The sequence below is a fragment of the Lepeophtheirus salmonis genome, chromosome 13 (assembly GCF_016086655.4).
Source record: "Lepeophtheirus salmonis chromosome 13, UVic_Lsal_1.4, whole genome shotgun sequence".
Lineage (NCBI taxonomy): Eukaryota > Metazoa > Arthropoda > Copepoda > Siphonostomatoida > Caligidae > Lepeophtheirus > Lepeophtheirus salmonis.
The window spans coordinates 4,681,030-4,702,004 of NC_052143.2; the positions used below are offsets into that span (position 1 = coordinate 4,681,030).

Here is a 20,975-nt window from a genome sequence, read left to right on the forward strand (position 1 = left end):
TATTCTTGCATTATAATAATGTCCTAAGACGATGTAACCTTTATATTATCACAAAAGCTATTATCCAATAAGGAACAGAAAAATCCTGATCTGGTATTAGGCCAAATAAGTCAATCATACCAACTGCTATATTAGGTATAACATAAATTATATACATTCATAATATTCAAATGCTACATAGCATTTTATTCGATACTGTATGTATTATAATATTGCTTTGTAATATTTTATTATAAGCGTTGCTTACATTTCTATTTGTATATGATAGCCAAAATTTATTCAAAGAATTAATACAATGGCCAATATATATACGATGAGGCATCAAGAAGAAATTGTATTTTTTGTCCCATTGGAAATGGAGCATTAGTACAGTATAACTGATTACTTTGTTTATTTATAAAAAATAATACATTATGAAAAAAAAATCATTAACGTACCAAGGAGACGAGAAAATCAACAGCTGACAACAAAATACATAGGGGACTTTTGTGTTATTCATGTAACACGTACCAAAAGTTGAAATCAAATTGAAATCTTGTGAAGCATTGAACAGCACATATTTCTATTATAAATATGAGCCATGCAATTGATATACTTCAATCATAAAATTTCTGGGTTTTTTTTCTCTTTGCAAGAAAGGTTGAGAAATTTAAAGAAGATTGACTTTGAGAGTTGTTTTGAGAACAACCATGACATTGAGGGATTGAGCAAAATGATTTTTTTCAACAAAAGTATAATTGAATCTTCCTGTTCATGATAACGATAACCAAACTGATCAGGAGGCGTGAGTGCAGGTAGTCTAGGGTTAGCATATTTTGGACTTAGAGATGAGGGTGTAAAAAAAGTTCGTGGAGAAGATTAAAACAGAAGACATTTTTGTCAAAAATATGATGTTTGGTCACTCTACGTTCAGGCAAAATACAAACTAACTTTTATCTTAAGAAATTATGGAAAAGTTGATATTAGGTTTTAACTTCTGTACACCTCAAACAAACGAAACTCGATACATTTTTCATTGAGCCCATTCTCGTTGTACGAATAAACGCATACAATAACAAACAACTGTCAGTGAATTTCTATACACGCTTGTAAATTTATATATTATTTACGTGTGTATAAATCTCGACAAATACGCCTTCATTTATTCCACATTCCTATTGCAGTATGCAAAGGTTTAGCCAGGTATGCAAAATCCTGATTTATGACTCCTTTCTTCATTATTCACATGGGTATAATCACTACAATCAATTAATTAACACCTTTTAACATCATTCCTAGCTCTTGGGGGATTTCCTTTAGAGTCCTATTACATATTCATTTTACCTGTGGCTGTGTACCTTGGACAATGAATGAACTCTCTCACCTGGAGTGTTTCTTGCAAGTTAACTACAATTTTTGTCTTGTGTGTGAGCAGAGTATTGTATTCGTTTCTTTAGCTTGGGTGTCATTTAAAGTAAAGAAAAGCATAATTCAATGTCATGAAGAGAAAAAATTGGGTCCAATTTTCTTTTTTAGTTTTCTTCATTTATTTCTTTTGGTTGACTGGTCTTTCCTTTACTCTTCATAGGAACTCTTATTTTGTATAATATATTATTATATTTCTTTTTTTAAAGAATTAGGAATTTCTCCTTTCTATTCTTCAATTTTGACTTTTTTTTTTTGCTTACTTTGTACCTTTGGAGTTAAATGTTCTTTTTTTCCATACTAACATTCAAAACTATCAACCATTTTTCTAGACACATAATGTATTTATTTCATTCCACTTTATAAAATATGATACTATTAAAAGGTTGCGTGATAATTATGTTCTTTATATGTGACTATATTTTTATATAATATAACTCATACCCCATATAGGTTCGTAACTATATCAATATCCATAGAGGAACATTAAAATTCTAAGTGAGCCAGGGACATGACGTAATTTTTCTTTGTAGTTTGGCTAGCATAAATTTTTTGATGATATTTATGATTTGATTGTTTTTAAACCTTAAGCTAAGACAATTTTTTAACATATATATTATTAGTGCACAAGTCATTTATAAATCTACATTATATTACAGTATAAAAGTCTATAGTATATTGCATAAGTCCGCAGATAGAAAATTTAAAAATAAACAATTTATAAGGCAAGAGTTTAGAATGTCAGGGGCGTCTGTAGGATTATATTTTAGGGGGAGAAAGGCTTGATTTTTAATTTCAGAAATCATAAGCTATTTAGAAAAAAAAAAATATATTTTGGAAAAAAAATTTGAAAATTAAATTTCAAAAATATAAATTTTTGAAAATATAAATTATAAAATTTATTTTTGTGGAAAAAAATTCATTTATTACATTTTTTTGTAAAATAATTTCAAAAATGGAATTTCAAATATTATTTTGAAAAACTTTTTTTTCTTTAAATTCCCAGTAATTCACAAAAATTAAGCTTTTTGTAAAAAAATTTGCAAAAAAGAAATTTCAAATATTATTTTAAACAAAAAAAAAATTAGAATTCTTTGCTATTCACAAAAAGTTAAATTTTTTGGAAAAAAAAATCAAAAATCCACAGTTATTCAAAAGAAAATTAAATTTTTTGGGGAAAAAAACTCAAGCTACAGATGTTAAATATATTGGAAAATAAATTGAAATATTGTTTTGTTTTTATTTCTTTATTATTGGCCCAAAATTTTTTATTAAAAAGTAGCCCTCCAACCAACTCCCTGCAGAATTCCCTGAATGTGGTGAGAATTCTTTAGTTTCAGTAGAATAAATTTTAATTTATTGTTTTATTTTTTTTTTGGAGCGGGGGTCAATTTTCTTTTCCAATTTTCCGACGAACATTTAACTTCTTTTAACTCTGACTTAAAGTAACTTATTTTAAAAATAAGATTGCCGCGTTTTAATTTTTCCCGAAAATATAGAAGACTTTTTGATAAACAATATATAATAGTAAATAAAAAATTGAAAAAAATATCAGTATAATAACGATTTTTTCGTTATTTATATGATCATTTTTCTTAAAATTTGCTTCAAAAAGGCTGCACATCTATATTTTTTTATCACTCCAGAAATAGTCCAAAAATTTTAAGTAACATTATATTTCCCAACTAAGACACTCACCCCCCTGCTTTCGCAACGACCCTGGGAGTACAGTCATCCTTCTTTTTCTTAAAAAAATAGGGCATAATTTTTTTGTAGGATTTTAATTGAAAAAAAACCCTAAAAACCAGTCCCTTCCCCCCAAAAAAAAAAAAATATATATGTCTAATCCTGCCGACTCCCCTGTCTTGTTTAATCTGTGTCATTGTAGTCTGTAATCTGCATTGATTAGCACAGGACTTATCAAACTGTAGGGTGCATCAAATATAGGTGGAAAGAGCGAAAATATTTTCAACAACTATCATCATAAATAAATTGGAAATTTCTTATGTCAGAATGAGTAAGAAAGGCAGTTTGAAAAACATTTTCGATATATGTGATTATATTCCATGTGATCTTATAAGAAAATATTTTTTATGTAAAACAATTATATTCTATATTTGGGGTATGAATGGGCCCATAACCTCTTCATAGATAGTTTGTCTAAATCGTCGTAAATACTATATTAAACAATGGATCTCACTTGGCAAATCCCTTTTTTAGCTCTTAAAAATCAATTCTTATGAAATATGTCTATTGTTGGAACAATTCCCGCATTACATATTTCACAATAAACGAATATTCTGTGTTGTCAAATACATAATCCAAAGTACTTTGTCACATAAATGTATAAACAAAAATAACTTGGAATTTCCGGTCCAACCAAACGTCCCTTAAAAACAATATTATTGCTTCAAAAATAAACAAATACAATATTACCACCCAATTTCTGACTGTATACATTTTTCATTTTCCATAACTCATTTTTTATTATTAAAAGCACATTAATGGTTGCTTCAACAAAAAGTAAAAAAAAAAATGAATGATTCAAATCTTTGTCAAATTATGATGGAATAATACTAATGAAAAATTGTCATCTGATAAAAATATAGGAAGATGTAAAAAAAAGTTGAATTATGTGCACTTTTAAGGCAAATATACAACGACTACTAAGCTGTTGTCTATCATATTAATCAATGGGAAAATTTCCCTTGTATTTCCTTTCGGAGCCCACCCAAAGCGTGCTTATTTTTGCGACGTCGACGACGATAAAAGTTATATAAAAAAACTTATTTTTGTGTGAGAGTGGAATCATCAGTACATAAAAGAAAAATAAGAGCGCGCTGATATTTCCAAGCACGCCTGGACATAGATTTTTGCGTAACCGACTTCAGTTGATTCACCGGTGTAAACGGGGATAGATGTGTGTTTATCTCCGTTGAATAGTTTATATTTAAGAAAGATTCATCCATGATTATTAAGTCATATAACAAATAATTAATTTATGAGAATAAATAGTCATGTTGTAACCTGTGAGTGAATGGTTTTATATAGTGACAAAATGCGTTTGAAATGAAGATATCATAACATTCATTAAGGGCAAAATTGACATAAGGGAAGATTCATTTCATATTTCAGTTGGGAATTTTTTTTCCCTCAACCAAGATACGTCATTTCCCGATATTTTTATCATTATTCATTTAAAATGAAGAAGTGGAATTTCTTTTCATGGTTTTTATACTTACTTGTTCTCATTGACGGAGTCTTTTCGGATCCTGACTCTGTTTCAGTTCCCTTTCCTGACGGTAAGACTTTTTTAACATATAATTCATTGATTCACTTTTAGTTAGATTAAAAATGAATTAATTGTCTTAGAATATATCCTGCAATAATAGATTCTACATAGAAATAATAGCTATTATATTTTTTCGAAATAATTAACTTTATACGGGAAAAAGAAAAACATGAACTTTGAGGTTTTTTTTGCCATTGTTTTTAATTAAGGATTTTACTTATTTTTTCCTTTCCTGAGAAATTGTAAAAACATAATTTATCAGTGGAAAAAAATAAAAAAAGATGTTATTAATGAGATTGAGCTTTTCCATGAATTGATGAAGCCTGTTGTTCAATCCTATTTTTTTTTCTTGTTAAATGTATTAAGACATATTTTATTCCATTATAATATATAAAATAGCATTTTAATAACATTTGCTTAAATGCTCTGTAAAGTTATACAAAATTAAAACTTGTCAATGACATATTCAATATCATCATGTTTTTTTTAAGTTCAAATATTATTTAATCATTATATTAATCATATTATTTTTTATTTAATATTCCTTATTTCTACTCAAATATCCAATATTTATCTACAAAAATATTGCTTTTTTCTTTCTATTCTCTGCGGTGTTTGATGTTTAGCCGATAATATATTTATATATATCATCCATGTATCAATTTGTTATTTCCCAATTATTTATTGCATACATATTTTTATCACATTAATTTCTGACTTGATTGTGCTTAACTTTCCGTAAATTATTTAATGTTTCTGCCTTCCTCAATCCTTGCATCATTTCGCAAATTTATTTCCTATATTAAATACATGTAACTACACTTTCAGTCTAATTATCTGGAAGGAAATGATGTGAAGTTAATCAGTGGGTTTGCACAATGTAATCTCCTCATAAATATACTTTAGAAATGATTACATTTGTGCATAGTCTCTACGGAGATTATAAAAAAATATTTATGTTCCACGTATAAACATTCGTGTTTATTCTCAATGAATGAATGTGGAATATGAGGGATGAGATATCAGAGACATCATGTCATTGTAATGATGAGCTTAGTGAACCATCCCACCCATTTCTGATTGTACCTATCTATCGACAATAATAGTAATAATAATTTGGGAAAAATTACACCACCCATAAAATTTGAGGTTTTTATATTGTTGTTGAACTGTGTTATCATGATCCTTGTTTGTTTATTATTAATAATATTTTTGGGCACCCATATTGTTGGAGTATCCATGAATGACAAAAACCATCTTGATAAGATATGTAGATTGTTCAAGAATTCTGAAAGGAAAAAATAAATATATGGAGAAGTTGAGTGAGTAGGAAGTACAAGTATAAAGAATTAGTGTAAAATAACTAAAAACACAAATATTTCATATGTAAAATACTTCCCAATCAATTAACTTCTCTTTTTTGCAAGCCTTTATTTAGACAGCAAATAATTTATAAAAAATAGAATTATCCAATATTGTTTTTTGTCAAATTCATAGTCAATATTGTTAATCATACGAAAATCATTGTTCCTTAAAATATATGAAACACCTATTTTTGTACAATGGCAAGACTGGGGTGACCATCCCTCCATTTTCGAAGAAAAATACCTAAAGGACTGATCATCAGCGTCCGTTTTTAGAAGTGCCCCTCTTGAAATTAGTAAAATTTAAGTATAAAATATTTTTAAATTTTAGTTATTTTTCATAAATTTGGTTTTTTCATATTTTTTGGGTGGACTTTTCCTATAAGTCGATTCGAAAATCGTTTTATCTCATAGAAAGCGGACATTTAATGAGTTTTTAAAGAAGTCCCGGACGCTCCGAACAAGGTTTAAATAGAACGTTTTGTCAGCCTATGCGTGCTCTTTTTGTATTCCTTAAAAAAAAGCACTTCGTAGAGTCTTGGATCATAATACAAAGTAGAACTTATTCTTATTATTTGCTCCTACCTTTTCTTGATTATATAACTACGTTGGTATACCTAAATACCCAAAGGTATAATTAATTATTATAGACTTTACTGGTATTTGTTGATTGTGAAAGTGTCGTTATTGATTGTGAAAAAATGCTTCATATAGAATTCAATTCTTATGTCTTTAATGACTTTTTATATTGTCACCTTTCTTCTTAAAATGTGTGTCGTTCTACCTAAAAAATCAATTTAAATATTAACAGAAACTAGGAGATCCTTTTTTTGCCTGGAGCCCTCTCAAATTCAATTTGTCAAAATACTTACATTTAAATATAAGTATACCTATAGTATTTTATTTAAATGTGTATTGTCATTTAAGGAGACATTAATCTGGGATTAGGTAGCACATTCCTTGAATGGATTTTCTTAGCCTGTCTTCTTCGTTTCTGCTTTTATCTTCCTCTTTCCAAGTTATAAGCCATTTTGATCCCATCAGAATAATGTCAAAAATACCTACAAACAAGAATTAGAGAAAATGCTTTTGTGATATAGAATCAAAATAATTTCTACCACAATGACAAAGTGATCAATGTCATTTTTTTGTCCACTATGTATGTATACAGTGACGGAAGCCGATGATTAATTATAATTATCCATCAAAATGACGCCTCTGCTCTAATTTGATATTTCCGATTCGTATATTTTGTATATATAATGTGCAAAAAATATCTACTACTTACATTGTAAAGACATATTATGTTGAGTGCTATTTTCCCCCCTTCTTTCAAGTGACAGTTCCTGGTGTTCAAGTCAATATATCACAACTCTTTTTATGACTCACAAAGATAGTAAAACTGACTTCTAAAAATAAATTACAACACTAAAAAAATGGATTTAAATTTTTATTATTTTACAACTCCGAAAATTTGAAATTCAGGGTAGATTCTGAATCCTTCTATGTACTATGTAGGTATGAAGTTGATGGAGGCCGTTAACCCCTCTCTTCTCTTTTTAGGGATATGGATCAAGAATGATGAACTTGTAAAATGTCATAGGTTATTTTTACAAACAATTAATTTGACAGATTTTTGATTGTCTTAATACTTAATTATATAACGGGATATCAAAATGAGTAGATTTGTACTACAATTTTATTTCTAAATATAATGCACATTTTTTATTTGTCACGAACACTTGTAGGCATATTATTTACATCTTAAAATGAATCTATTTAGAAACAGGTTAATATTCCATCAAGTTCACATACATAAACTGTTATTCAGCCTTGGATCGGTGTAGGATTTCGGGATCGAACCCCAAAACTAGTTATTCCTTGTAGTTTAGTGTCGTTTCTTATTTAGAAATGAAGACCATGGTCTTTCTGATCCTATCCAGTCTAATTAAATCCCACTTGTCGGTCCTTAGAGAAGGTAAAATTGATCCCTCATGACGTCAGTATTTTTTTTTTTCCTTCTGTTAATTATTTCGTTATATAATTAATTACATATCTAAATAAAAATATGATATGTTGGTATTATATTGTGTTATAATGAAAATATGAATATTTTTTTACAAAATATGTCCAATGGTCTTAATTAATATATGCTATATGGGTCTATAATATATTTTTAAATAAAAATCCTAATGATACTTGCACATGATTCGAAAACGGTGTATGTCAACCTGCTACAATATAGTTTCACTTTCTGCTTAGTCCTTCTTTAGAACAGAACACTGCAGTCCCGTCCAGTTCAGTCTCGGTCTGGTCAAATTCAGTTCTAATATCAAGTTCAGTCCTTGATGACGCCATTCAAGTTTATTTCTCTTTTTTTCTCTCAATCTGTTCTAGTAATGACACAACACTAGTTTCCAATATACTGTTTCTTATTTGATTTAATTATACGCATATATTTGATTAATATTTCTTTTTTTTTTAGCCAATGAAAATAAAAAAAAACATAAGTTTAAAAAAAAGTATTTATGTCTGTCGTTTATGTAAAATTATAAGAGAGTTTAAACTAACTACGCCTGATTAGACTATGATATTTCCTATGCCCTTTGTCTGTTCCCATCTTTGAACAGATATTTCAAAATATGTATAATTTACATCATTTCCGGTTATTGTTGTTGTTATTGAACAGAGGCTCAACAATTACTCTGTCATTCCATCATCACTTTTGCGGTTACGGGCATTTCCGCATCTTTATAGCCATTGAGAATAAATATCTAAATATAAAACACGAAACCTTCCTTTATTAAATTGTCATTTTGTCAAAGGGAGTTGGTGAAAAGGATCTGTCTTTAAATCACAACAAACATTCTCAATGCATTTATATATATAGAAATAGTTTTTTTTTGTCAAATGTTCCCGAGATTCTAAAAGGAATATTATTATGGTTTATAATTTATATACATAGAACGAACGGCTTTTCCCTCTTTTTTTTTTTTAGATAAAAAAAGGAAATCTCCTTTCACCGGATTTTTGATGTTTTTTTTATTCAAGAAAATACTATTTTTATTGTATTTTCTTATTCAGAATATGATGTCTTTTCGGATATATAAAGACTCTGAGAGAAGTGGGAGGGGGGGGGATTTTTTTTTTTTTTTTTTTTTTGATTAATGACAAATGTTGATTTATGTTTGGAATAAGTTGTCGTGCTTTTCTCTTTATTCATCTTTTTACAACCACTCTCTAGTAGATATTTAAGGTTAGGAACGACCTAACAAAGAAGAAATTTATCAAGATTTTCATTTGTGTGGTCTTTTGAGTCAAATGACGTATGTTTCTGCTTTATCAATGTCAATTTCTTTTATATTCTATATATTTATGTATATAAATGCGCTTAAACTTAATCCCTTTGTAATATCATGTAATGCTTTGAAATTTTGCTTCAATTAGTACCTCAATTAAGGAAATAAGGGCGTTAGCTTTTTTTTATGTATATTCCAAAAAAATACAGCCATGTGTTTCTATATAAATATATCTTATCTCATTATTTGAAAGGGAGAAACAATAACTTCACCCAGTTTTAGCTTAGGTTCATTTGATATTACCTAAATTTCTATTCGAAATGATTTCCCCTGTATAATTATTATTATAATCAACTCTTTTACAAAATCAAAAGAAATTTTCTCTCATACATGAGGAAAAAACCTAAATTGAATTAAAATTTGTTTTCCAATTTCCCTAAAAATCCTTATTCATCCTTACTTTATATTTTAATTGAGACATTTTTTAATTAGCCTATTTTCTACGATTAATCATGAATAAATATGCAATAAGGAACTGATTGTGTTATTATTGTTATTTTATTTTTATTTTTTTCAAAATTCCATTTACTGGAGCAAAATTTTTCACTCAATTTTGTTTTTATTACATTCACCAATAAAATTGAACAGAAGATATATTTTTGCCTCTTTTAATTTGTCTGTTGGGCTACAGAATGACGGAAAAAGTTACAATCGATTTTGATCTAACTTTGCACGAAGGTTATATATGGTCACAATAAGAGGCCATTGAATTTGAGAAGTCAAAGTCAAAAGTAACCTAAAAATATATGATCGACGATAACTTTGGAACATGTTCAGATACAGAGCTGAAATTTGTGTCATTGCAAAGTTTTAAAAAAGATTTTACATATAAGAAAAAATTTATTCGGGAAAAATGAATGTGTTTAAATGGAACTAAAATTTCATCATATCAATTATTTACCAAAATTGAGGAAATAATTTATATTAAAGATTTTTTATAGCGTCAATAAGAACAGACAATTTATTTTTATGTATCTATTTTTTTTTCTTGTAAAATATATGCTTAATGAAGTGTGAACAGAGCTTTGGTGCTCCTTATATAAACCTATCACATACCTGACACTCAAATTGATTGAGTGATGCATTAGACAATCAAGTTGATTTGAGAAATAAATATTTGACGTATACAAACAACTAGTCATTTCAAGGCTAAAAGAGAATAGAAAATACATTGAAAAAAAAAATTGATGTTTCAATTATCCTAATTCTTATTCCATCTTCAAGGATCAATTCTATCTCATGTCAAAATCTCTTAGTGCCTTGAATTGATATCTGTGTGTGGTAAATACTCTATGATAATACTTATAATTATCTTTACGTCAATTCATTCCTAACAAATAACTTATTTATTTGAAAATATAATTTCTTATAATCTTAAATATAATTAAAGAAAGTTAGAAATTACCGATTGATGTTTTATACTTTAAAAAATGTGAAATGGCCCATACTTTATAAGTATCTTGTGTTCAATAATGGGCTTTGTACAAAAATTTCTACTATAAGTTTGTATACCCAACAATGTAGTCTATAGTTAAAAACCCTTTGTTTGGTATATGATATCTAATTTGTATCCGATATGTAGGTATGTTACAAAATATTTCAAATTCAATATTTTTCCTTTAAACCTGTTTTATCAAATAGAAAATGGTAAAAAATACACTTTGATACCAAAATCATGGCTCTAACTTTAATATTAGGGAAGTTATGACCAATTTATCATCGAAATTTCATGCCTTTTTTTTCTCCTCCTGTTTATGTTATAACCTACACCAAAATCTGTGATATAACATATCTAATAATAAATCAACACAATTTTATTAAACATCAAAAGAATTGAATAAAATTTTTAGGAAGTACAAAGTTACAGTATGTTGCAAAAGATATTACTTTTAAATTTCTGGAATTAAAATAAATAAATAATAAAATTAAGTATTTCATATTGCACAGAAATAAAGATTGAAGGTACTAATGCCGGTAAGTGTTTCTGTATTTTGCATGCACAAATTAGTTAAAAACTTTACACGAGTCTAGATAATTAGATGTAGTAACGTCCATGTTACCTTTTATTTGATCCATTAAAATACATCAATGATTTTATAGGCTATTTTGAGGTGACTTATTTTCCAGTGAACGGTGCGATTAAACAAAGCAACTTATTGAAAAAAAAAAAAACTGAGTGAAAAATTAAGAATTTATCTACATTAAATATAATGGACGTCAAATTGATTTTCTCCATTTAAGTAATTAAAATCCAGCATTTATATACAGATCCTCAAAACACTTCTAGACGTCCGTGCACGCCTCCTGCAAGTTTTTTCCCTACCGTAAATTGGCATTTTGCAACATATCGACAATATGAATACATTTTTTTAAAGTTGTGATTTGGACATTTTTATACATTTCATTGCAATTGGGGAACCTTATTAATGACAACATTTTTTTATAGAAATGAGAGACAATTATTAATTTAAAGAAAATAAAAGTAATCTAAACACATTTTTGAGAAAAAGCCTCAATGCATTTGTATTCACGATATATTTTTCTTTATGTATATGTTCATTCTTTCTATATATCCCTTATACCCGCCTATGTCATTGTTATACGATTAGTACATAATATTATTTATATGAAATATTTATGATCTTTTTTGAAATACAAAAATGATGAAATTTTCTTGAGGTCAGATTCGTTCAAGAATTTATGAGTTAGAGGTTATAATGAGTAAAAATAAAAGAGAGATTTTAAATTAGATTGGGTGTTTTCTCTAACTAGTCTGTCTAATACCTACATACATATTACCTATGTAGGGTAAATCCCTACTTATTTATAACCACAATCAAATCATAAAAATACCTCCTATCATTTTCCATGAAACAATTATAATCATCATTTGATGATTTTATTTTTAAATTAATAATATCTTTATTAGTAATGTTAAAAAATTATTTATTGCATAGGATGTAAAGCTTTCGTATCCTCGGTCCTTTTTCGATTAAAATTTCAAAAATGGTGTTGAGGGCAATTAACATGCAATTACAGAGGCATCAACATAATTTTGGTCAGGGGAAGAGTCTAGCCTCAGGGATGTTCAACATGTAGCTCGTGGGCTGTATTGCAGCATGCTTAATGTTTAAGTGCTGCCCAATTCTCATTTTCACTTCAAGTAGTATTTTTTAGCAAAATTGTCACAATGTCATCAAAGCTTGTAGAACGTGCATAATATTTACAAACATTAAAAAAAAATCCCAAATTAAGGAATTTTGAAAAAAAAAATATCTATGGGGAAAAACTTTTTTATGTGAAAATATAAATAAACAAAGATATATATAATATTGTCGACGCTCCGGAACAGGGTTGCCAGATTGGTCATTTTTGAAGCAGTTTAGACTTGAAAAATGAGATTAGTCCTTTTTTCATATTTGCCTTAGATCTAAAATAAATATGTATTTAATTGTTATATTGTATTAAATCATTTTTCATGTAATTTAATTTAATAGGTTATGTGGACAATTAAAATTTTTAGTTGGTAATGTAGCCCAGCATATTAAAAGATTGGACATCCCTTGTCTAGCTCATATATTTGAGTATTTTTTGTGAAGTATAAAATACTTTTTCTTTTTTTTGTTGGGAGGAGGGGGGAGGGGTGTCGAAAAGCCAATGTTTAAGGAAGTAAAGACTCAGTAATTAACGGCTCTAAATGAGTCAATACTCTGGTACTCCTATATTACCGGTATACCGAACAATACTAATTTCTATTTATTAGACGTAGAAATGGACCACAGGACATATCCTCATCGGTCCCCTAGATGACCATGAAGTCCTTCCATTTGGTCTATTAAAATTCATCTCATAAAATGAAAAAATGACATTTTATTTATGATCTTTTCTTTTCTTTGTTAAAGGACATACCATAAATCATCATTTGCCTTTTTCTAACTAGGCAAAAGCCTTACCTACTGTTATTATATATCTATTTTATGTAGATTCTTAACCTTTTTTTGGTAATAGATAAAGATAACGAATAAATATATTCATATATAAAATACATATTTTAGACAAGGAATGGAATTTCCATATCGATTTTCTGTAAAGCTATGGATAAAATATGTAGAACATAAAAAAGGGAAATTAAAAAAGAAGAAGATAGAACAAACTAAGGGGAGGATGTCAATAGGAGTAGTAGGGGGGGGGGGTTTGTACATGTATGTTTATATCCGCTAGACCCCCCTCTTCCCCCTTTTTTGTACACTTCTTTCTCTCGAACTTTCCCTATAAAAAACAAACAAATCAAGTTTGTTTAATTAAACTTTTGATAAGGAATGTTGTTGTAAATGCAATTATATTCTGGCTAAAAGTTGATTTATTTTATCTGCTCTCGTTTTTATGTCTGACAAGTCTTAGGATATATCATTTAGGACATCAGGGTACCTAAACAGGGTAACACGACGCTCCTGCTGGACATCATTACAAGACTTTACTCAAAAGTGTCCGACCTTAACGTTAAGATGGTAGCACTTGTGAACACAAGCTTTTCACAATCATCCAGCATCTATTGACTGGTACTCATCAAAGTTTCGGCCATTTTGGATGCAAAGTTGTTTAATAACTTCTGTTTGAGTTAGTTGTTGTGTGTATTTTTGTTAAAATGGACAAAATCGAGTATGAAGCTGTCATTGAATATTTCTTTGTACACGTGTAACTTTAATATATATTCAAACGCTAGCAGACATATAAAGGCTGGTTGTTTTAAAATTGGGTGCGTATAAGTCAATCCTAATCGGAGACAAAAAAAGAGATTGTGTGGTGAACAATTATTTTGCAGAGAAAAGTGTCATATACTATTTGGACGGGTTGCATCGCTGGGAGTAGTGTGTAGAGTTATCATGATTTTTTACCTCGAAAAAATAACCAGTATCTTTGTTTGCTCGTAAAGTTTTCCGACTTTCTTCATATTTAGGTGGCTGACTTCTTAAGCAGGACAAAACCATCAGTATTATAGTAAATTAGGTAAATACCACTTTTTTATGCGGCAGTAGCTTTTAATAGGAGGATCAAATTTACTCTGTTTGCCCCCTCCAATTTATGCAAACATAGCAATATTCCGTCTTTTATAATAAAAAAGGTCACTCGGAAATTGTCTATATAAAAACCATAGTCCCAAATATTGAGGCAAAATTGTTTTTTTTGCAATGTGAATTAAACCCATTAACGGGATTTAAGAAAAAATAACAATTAATGCACATTTACTTCAGTATAGCCCTAAATTACGAAAATAACGATAACAATTTTTCAAAAATCATTGCTCTTTGACGCTCTTCAAAAAACTTTAGTTCTTTACACTCCCTTAAACCTAAATTATCTTAACAAATTAGGAGTGTTCTCAACATATATATATATAAAATGTATTCTCTTTTTCAAAATTAATGGGCCTTCTTGTTATATGATACATAAAAGTATGTGCAACGCCCTAATTCATGAATCCATGTCATTGTTACCTTTGTACAAACGATAGGGGTAAATATGTAGTAATTGCCATTTTGATTTATGGATTTTTTTTTTGAATGACTTTGAACTTCAAATTCCGCATTCCTTTAGAACTGATTTTCATCTTCTTAATGCGACTCCTTTGCCCTTCATGCTTACATATGTTTTTAGAAATTAGTGAATGGAAATGTTGATGGTTTTTATTTCCGTAGAAAATTTTGCATTGGTATGGGCATTACTGACCTCTAAAGAATGTTTTCTAACCTTTCAATCTTAGTATTGATTCTCCTTGGAATACAACATTCTTTTGAACTTTAAATTTCAAGGTTTGACCTTCAAAATGTATATCATCCTTCTTCTCATATCGAACTTTGTCCTGATTAAAAATATATAATATACATATCGGGTGCTCCATTGAAATTGGGACACTTACTAATTCAACAATTAATGAAATGTTGAGTGATTGAAATTAATTAATATTTCACTATATTAAAGCATAAATATGTAGTTACAAAATAAAACAGACCTGTGCTCTTTAGTTTAAGTACAAGTCGACACTTACAAGGGACCAATTGCTCACTCTAGGATCCCTGTCTACGCCGTCAAAAAGTCCGAAACTTTGGAGAAGAAGAAGGGGTCTGTCAAATAGAAAACGGCCCAGGCCAATTCCTTCAAATATATGAGGACTCATGCAAGAGATATCACGATTTTACACCAGAATGTCCAGAGAACTATCATAAAGTGATTGAAAATATACTTGTGAGACTGTAGAGGTCACTTTTGACACCAGCAATGAAAAAAATCCATCTCCTCCGTTGCAAGACTCTTCTAAAGGAGTTTTTTGGGTTCGTTTGAACTCGTTTTTTTTTTTACAATTATGGCCCCCTACAGCCCTGATCCCAATTCCCTCGACTACGTCTTTTGGGTGCATGTCGAGGGAAAGGCTTGCTGGGCTGTCATCCAACCCCTAAGGCCCTTTAAGCCACTGTCAACCAGCACTGGGACGCTTTGATAAAGGACTACATAAGCAGGGGGTGCCAGAGCTTCCTCCACCTGGAAGCCATAATTGCCGCTGAGGACGACTACATTAATGATTAAAAGAGCTCAGACACACATCTGTTTATTGTATTAATTTGTTGAATTTCTATCGTTAATTAATAAATTGTTTCTTGTTGAAGTTTAAAATTCAAAGTGTTAGACTTTAATGGACCACTCGGTAAAATATATAAATGCTTTTGTTATTGAACAGTTTCATAAATATACATACATATATCTACAACAATAACGGACCACCAAGTTGGATAAATATTCCTTCTTGAATTCTATGACCTCATATCCAAGCGATCTTCAAAGAACTATCATTGCTTTTGTATGTCTGACTTATTTCTTAAATATCCTATATTAAATTGATCTTGTGGCCTTTGTATACCTTTGTACGTATATACCAGCGTTTGATAAATAATATATTTTGCCTATTTGCAAATTCCCCCTCCCCTCTTATCGTTCCTCCATTTGCTTACTAATTACTATTCTTCTGGATAATCATCTCATATTACCTACATTATTATAAAAATATATGTGGCTCTGCTCCTGATATAAACAAATAAATAAGAAAATCGCCAAAATGTACATATATGTACTAAAGGGAGGAGAACTCTTTGTTCATTTAATGAAAAAAGTAATTGTGTATGTTTGTATATAAATATACATATATTGAAATAAGTTTACTTTGGTCCTGCATTGAATAAAAGGGTGGTAGTGGTTTAGAAACCTTTGGTTTTAAACTTTTCCCCTTTTTTATCCCATATTATTATAGCTTATATGCATAATACGCAGATACAAGAAGAAATAAATGAGTAAAGGTTGCCTTATGTTTTTGAAGTGTTGCTTATTCTTCGCGTTGTTACCTTTATTGCATCTCGCAACCTTTCCTACCTATTGAATTGTTATTGGGAATATTTTAAAACACCTTAAAAAAATAATTCGAATTTAACCAATCAACGTTCAAAACACTAATAAAGGGGAGATAAAACAAATTCGACAACAGCGGACAACAAATTATAGTACAAATTTTTATGTAAGTAGAGTATCTCATTGCGGTCTTCGTGGCATTTATCAACATTTCCTTCAAAAAGGGGTTTAAGCCCTGAATTAACTGTTAGTCAGCCAATTATTTTCTCAAACTAGTCTTTATTTGATAGTAGGTTTATAACAATTATGCAAAATTTGTTTGAAATTAAGAACATTGATAAGAGAGAGTTCTAGACAAATAAACAGCTAACAAAAATGGTCCATCATATTTATTGATTTTGTAGGGTTATCACAAATGATGGAAATTCTGCCTATAATGAATAGTCATGTTAAAAGAAATACAGAAACTGAAAATCAACATGGTAATCTTTACAATTTGAAAAATGTTTTGGAGAAAATCAGCTAAAATCAGCTGTAAAAAGGGAAGAAAGGAGAAATAAATAAACCAGGACATTACCAAAAAATACTCTGATGTCGATCCCCAATTCTACTTGGAGCCCAATAAAGACTTATATTATAACTACGCAACAAATCTTCAGGGTTACTCTCGTCATTTAGGAGCTCACACGAATGTTCAATCAGGGTTTAAATATAATTGTATCTCTATAGAAAAATATGTTCACTACAAGAATTAAAAAGTAATGACAGCTACTAAGGAAAATAAAATTCATTCTTTGGATTACTAATTACAAAAACTGTGTTATGTAAAAAATATAGACAATATACAATTCTGGATATCACTTTGTATTTTTGAATCCATCCACCCGCATATCTTGATAAGGAAGAGGTATGTCGTAAAATTGTATTACAAATATATACATCGACTATGATTAATTACTCTAGTTTTAGGATATATGATACTACATAATGTACAATACTTTAAAGGACCATCTTTTTCATAGTAAATATTCATTAAGGCAGATCATTTGACACTATTGATTACTATATTTAAGGAGAATAATGGTTATGTGCCCAATGTAAGGTGATTGATCCAGAATGGCGATTTACATTTATAGATGATTCAAACCAATTTCTCTTATCTACATATTTTGAAGGTTTTTAATATTTTATTTTTTATAATCAAATCCATCTTCTGATTCTGATAGTGGAATATTTTAACCATCAATAAATATGTAAATATGTACATCTTTTGATTTTTCCCCAAAATCATATTCAGTTTTAACTTCAAAACCATGGATTTATTTGGATGTAATTTAAAATATTCACACAGAAGGTCCATTTCTTTGTAGTATTATATACATGTATATTATTATATATGTATATTACCTCAATAAAACTTACAAAAATAAACAGACACATTTCTTCTTAAATAAATCATTATAATCAAAGCTTGACCTCGATATGCATTGTTTCACGCTAAGAGATTTTTTAAGATTTATATTTATGATACACAATTTTTCATTTAGTTTTTTATTGCCTACATGTAGGCATTGAGAACAAAGAGGTAAAAAGTTCCTTTGGAGTTAGTAAAACGTTCTTTAATGTTGTTACAATTCTAAAGCGGAAGCAACACATTACCATTCCTTTGACTACGATGGATTTTTCATCGAAAGCTTTAGGGCCTATGATACATGTATTCATTTGAGTAATATTCATTTATTATCAATCATCCTTTGATCTTTAGTCAGTGTATATTCAGTGCCTATGTTTCAATGACAAAAAGTTAATCTCTTGTTACTTTTGAGTTGAATAATTATATATTTATACAGTTACATTTTATTAGGAATGGAGTGATTATAACTATCTTTCTTATCATTTTAAATTTTAAAAACGTATCCCAATCACACACAATAGCTGTCCCATTGAATAATCTTTTCATAAATAAAGTGATATACTCGAATATTGGACACTCCATGAATTGCGGTAGCATCAGCTGATGGAATCAAGCATCGTTGTTCTTTTTATTACATGAGATTTGGAGTCCACTGTGCGACAGCGGTTCGAAACTAGATGATGCAACTAATAAAAGAGAGTTAATTAATGATTCAAATATCTTAATATTTATATAGATCATGTTGTTACCTTTATTGCGCAACTTTTCTTTTTTTTTTTAACGTAAAAAAGTCCAAACTATAAATATATAATTCAATAGTTGTCGAGAATTGTTCACAGCATAACAAGAACTGATTCGATTTCAACCAATCTACCTTCAAAGCAACGACGAGGAAATATTAAGCTGAAATATCAACCATGAACTGACTAACAAAATATTCTGTATATTTTAGTGTTCTTGAAGTTACACTGGAAATATTTGTTCACTTCTTGTCATTAGCTATAACAAACTGCGCGGAGCTCTCACTTATTTTATGACCGTGCTCGATCTATATATGACTTATTCTCTGAATCCTTCTTGAATGATGTGACAACTAGTGAATCATCACCAAAGGAATAACATGTACTTTAAATAAGAATGTTAGACATGAAAATATGTAAGATTTACTAAATTAATTCTATTGGAGACTAATCAAACTAATAAATTTATGTGTCATCAACGTGGTGTGACAGACTGTAGCTTGGAGGCACAGCCTGAAGTTTTCACAGTTTCTATGTGTGAGTAGCATTAGTATATTTTATACTAAATAATATTATCATTCAGGGAGTTGTATTATTTTCCCGCAAGATGTCGCCACTCTCTGTCAATTTGGTTATAAAATAATATAAGTAAACAACTTTCCTGCCAAGGGATGAAAATACAGTAATTTTTGTAGCTCACATGTTTCTTGGAATTGGTTATCAGAAGAAGGAACTTTATTTTCGTCAGCTGTTATAAACTTCCTTTTTTACCGCATAAAGTTATATTCAAAACCTGATGGAAAATTCGTGATTTTCTAGTAAAAGACGGAGAGTAACCCTGAGGATTTGTTGCAGAGTCATAATTGTAAGTCCTTGATGGACAGTTTCAGTTTAATTACAGCCTAAGTCCTACCATTTCATGGGAGCTTCTTTTAGCTGATAAAATGAAACGTCATAACAGCTAAACTGATACAAAACTTTGTTCAAATTGTATAGGTTCTCATGCGTTGATTTTCGGTTTCTTTTTTTTTTATATGCCCAAGCTACAAACACATTTTTATCAATACTCTTTCTATATTGGTAAACTGACGTATTTTTCTATACAATTGGACAAAATGATGCCTCCTTGAAATACTTTTTTAATTGCAATTTTATGGACCAATACAACTTTTATACATTGTAGGACTTTACTACGTTTCTTGCACATTCGTTCTAACACATGTACGTACATTTGATTATATATGTATAGGCACACATATGTGCATATGTAATCATATCTTCTACCTGATTACATTATATTTTTTGGGTATATTCACCATGTTTGACTATTTAGTATTTTGCAGTTGATTCTACAATCGAATTAAACTTCCCAAGAAGGAAGTCTATGGCTATAATAATACTATGGCATGTAAGTTAGGGCGGTATCTTTTTGTACTTATTTCGAATTTCGATGATGACTTCTTCTAAAAAATTGGGATATTTAAAAAAAATAACCTATGCAATATTGTAATCCCGTTCAAATTAAGATTAAAATACAGCATTAATCCTTATTTTGCATTTATTAATTATGATAGACATTATGTTAACCAATAAAAAAATATTAATTATTTTTGTCTAAATCTTCCTTATGGATCATCGAATTTTGTTACTTTTTTTCTCATTTTTGGTTTGGTAAGAAAATTTTAGAATACAACTTTTGTAACATTTTATATAGCTTAAAACAATGTCTATCAAAATTGTTTTATAAAAAATAACTAAATTTATATATATTTACAAAATTAATGTATTTTTTTATAATCTGATAGTGATGTACGACCTAAAGATGATCTTGTAGAAGGGTGGCATTTTCATTCGTAATTCTTATACCATATCACAACTGTTGTAAACTAGACGTTATCGAAATTCAAAAAAAGTTGAAATACAAACCGCCCTAACGTACCTACTACACACAGTACAATTATTTCTGTTGTCCATTTACATATTATTGGAATAAACTTCTTTTTGTTT

At 29.1% G+C, this 20,975-nt stretch overlaps 1 protein-coding gene across 2 annotated transcripts in view; it reads left to right on the forward strand.

The window, feature by feature from the left end:
* The first annotated feature begins 4,217 nt into the window (after positions 1–4,217).
* LOC121127634 (latrophilin Cirl) overlaps positions 4,218–20,975 on the forward strand; it is a 36,095-nt gene continuing 19,337 nt past the window's right edge. For both annotated transcript variants that reach the window (XM_040723054.2, XM_040723053.2), the window contains exon 1: positions 4,218–4,706. In XM_040723054.2, the coding sequence (XP_040578988.1) occupies positions 4,607–4,706 (100 nt within the window). In that variant the 5' untranslated portion in view covers positions 4,218–4,606. The remainder of the gene's footprint in view (positions 4,707–20,975) is intronic.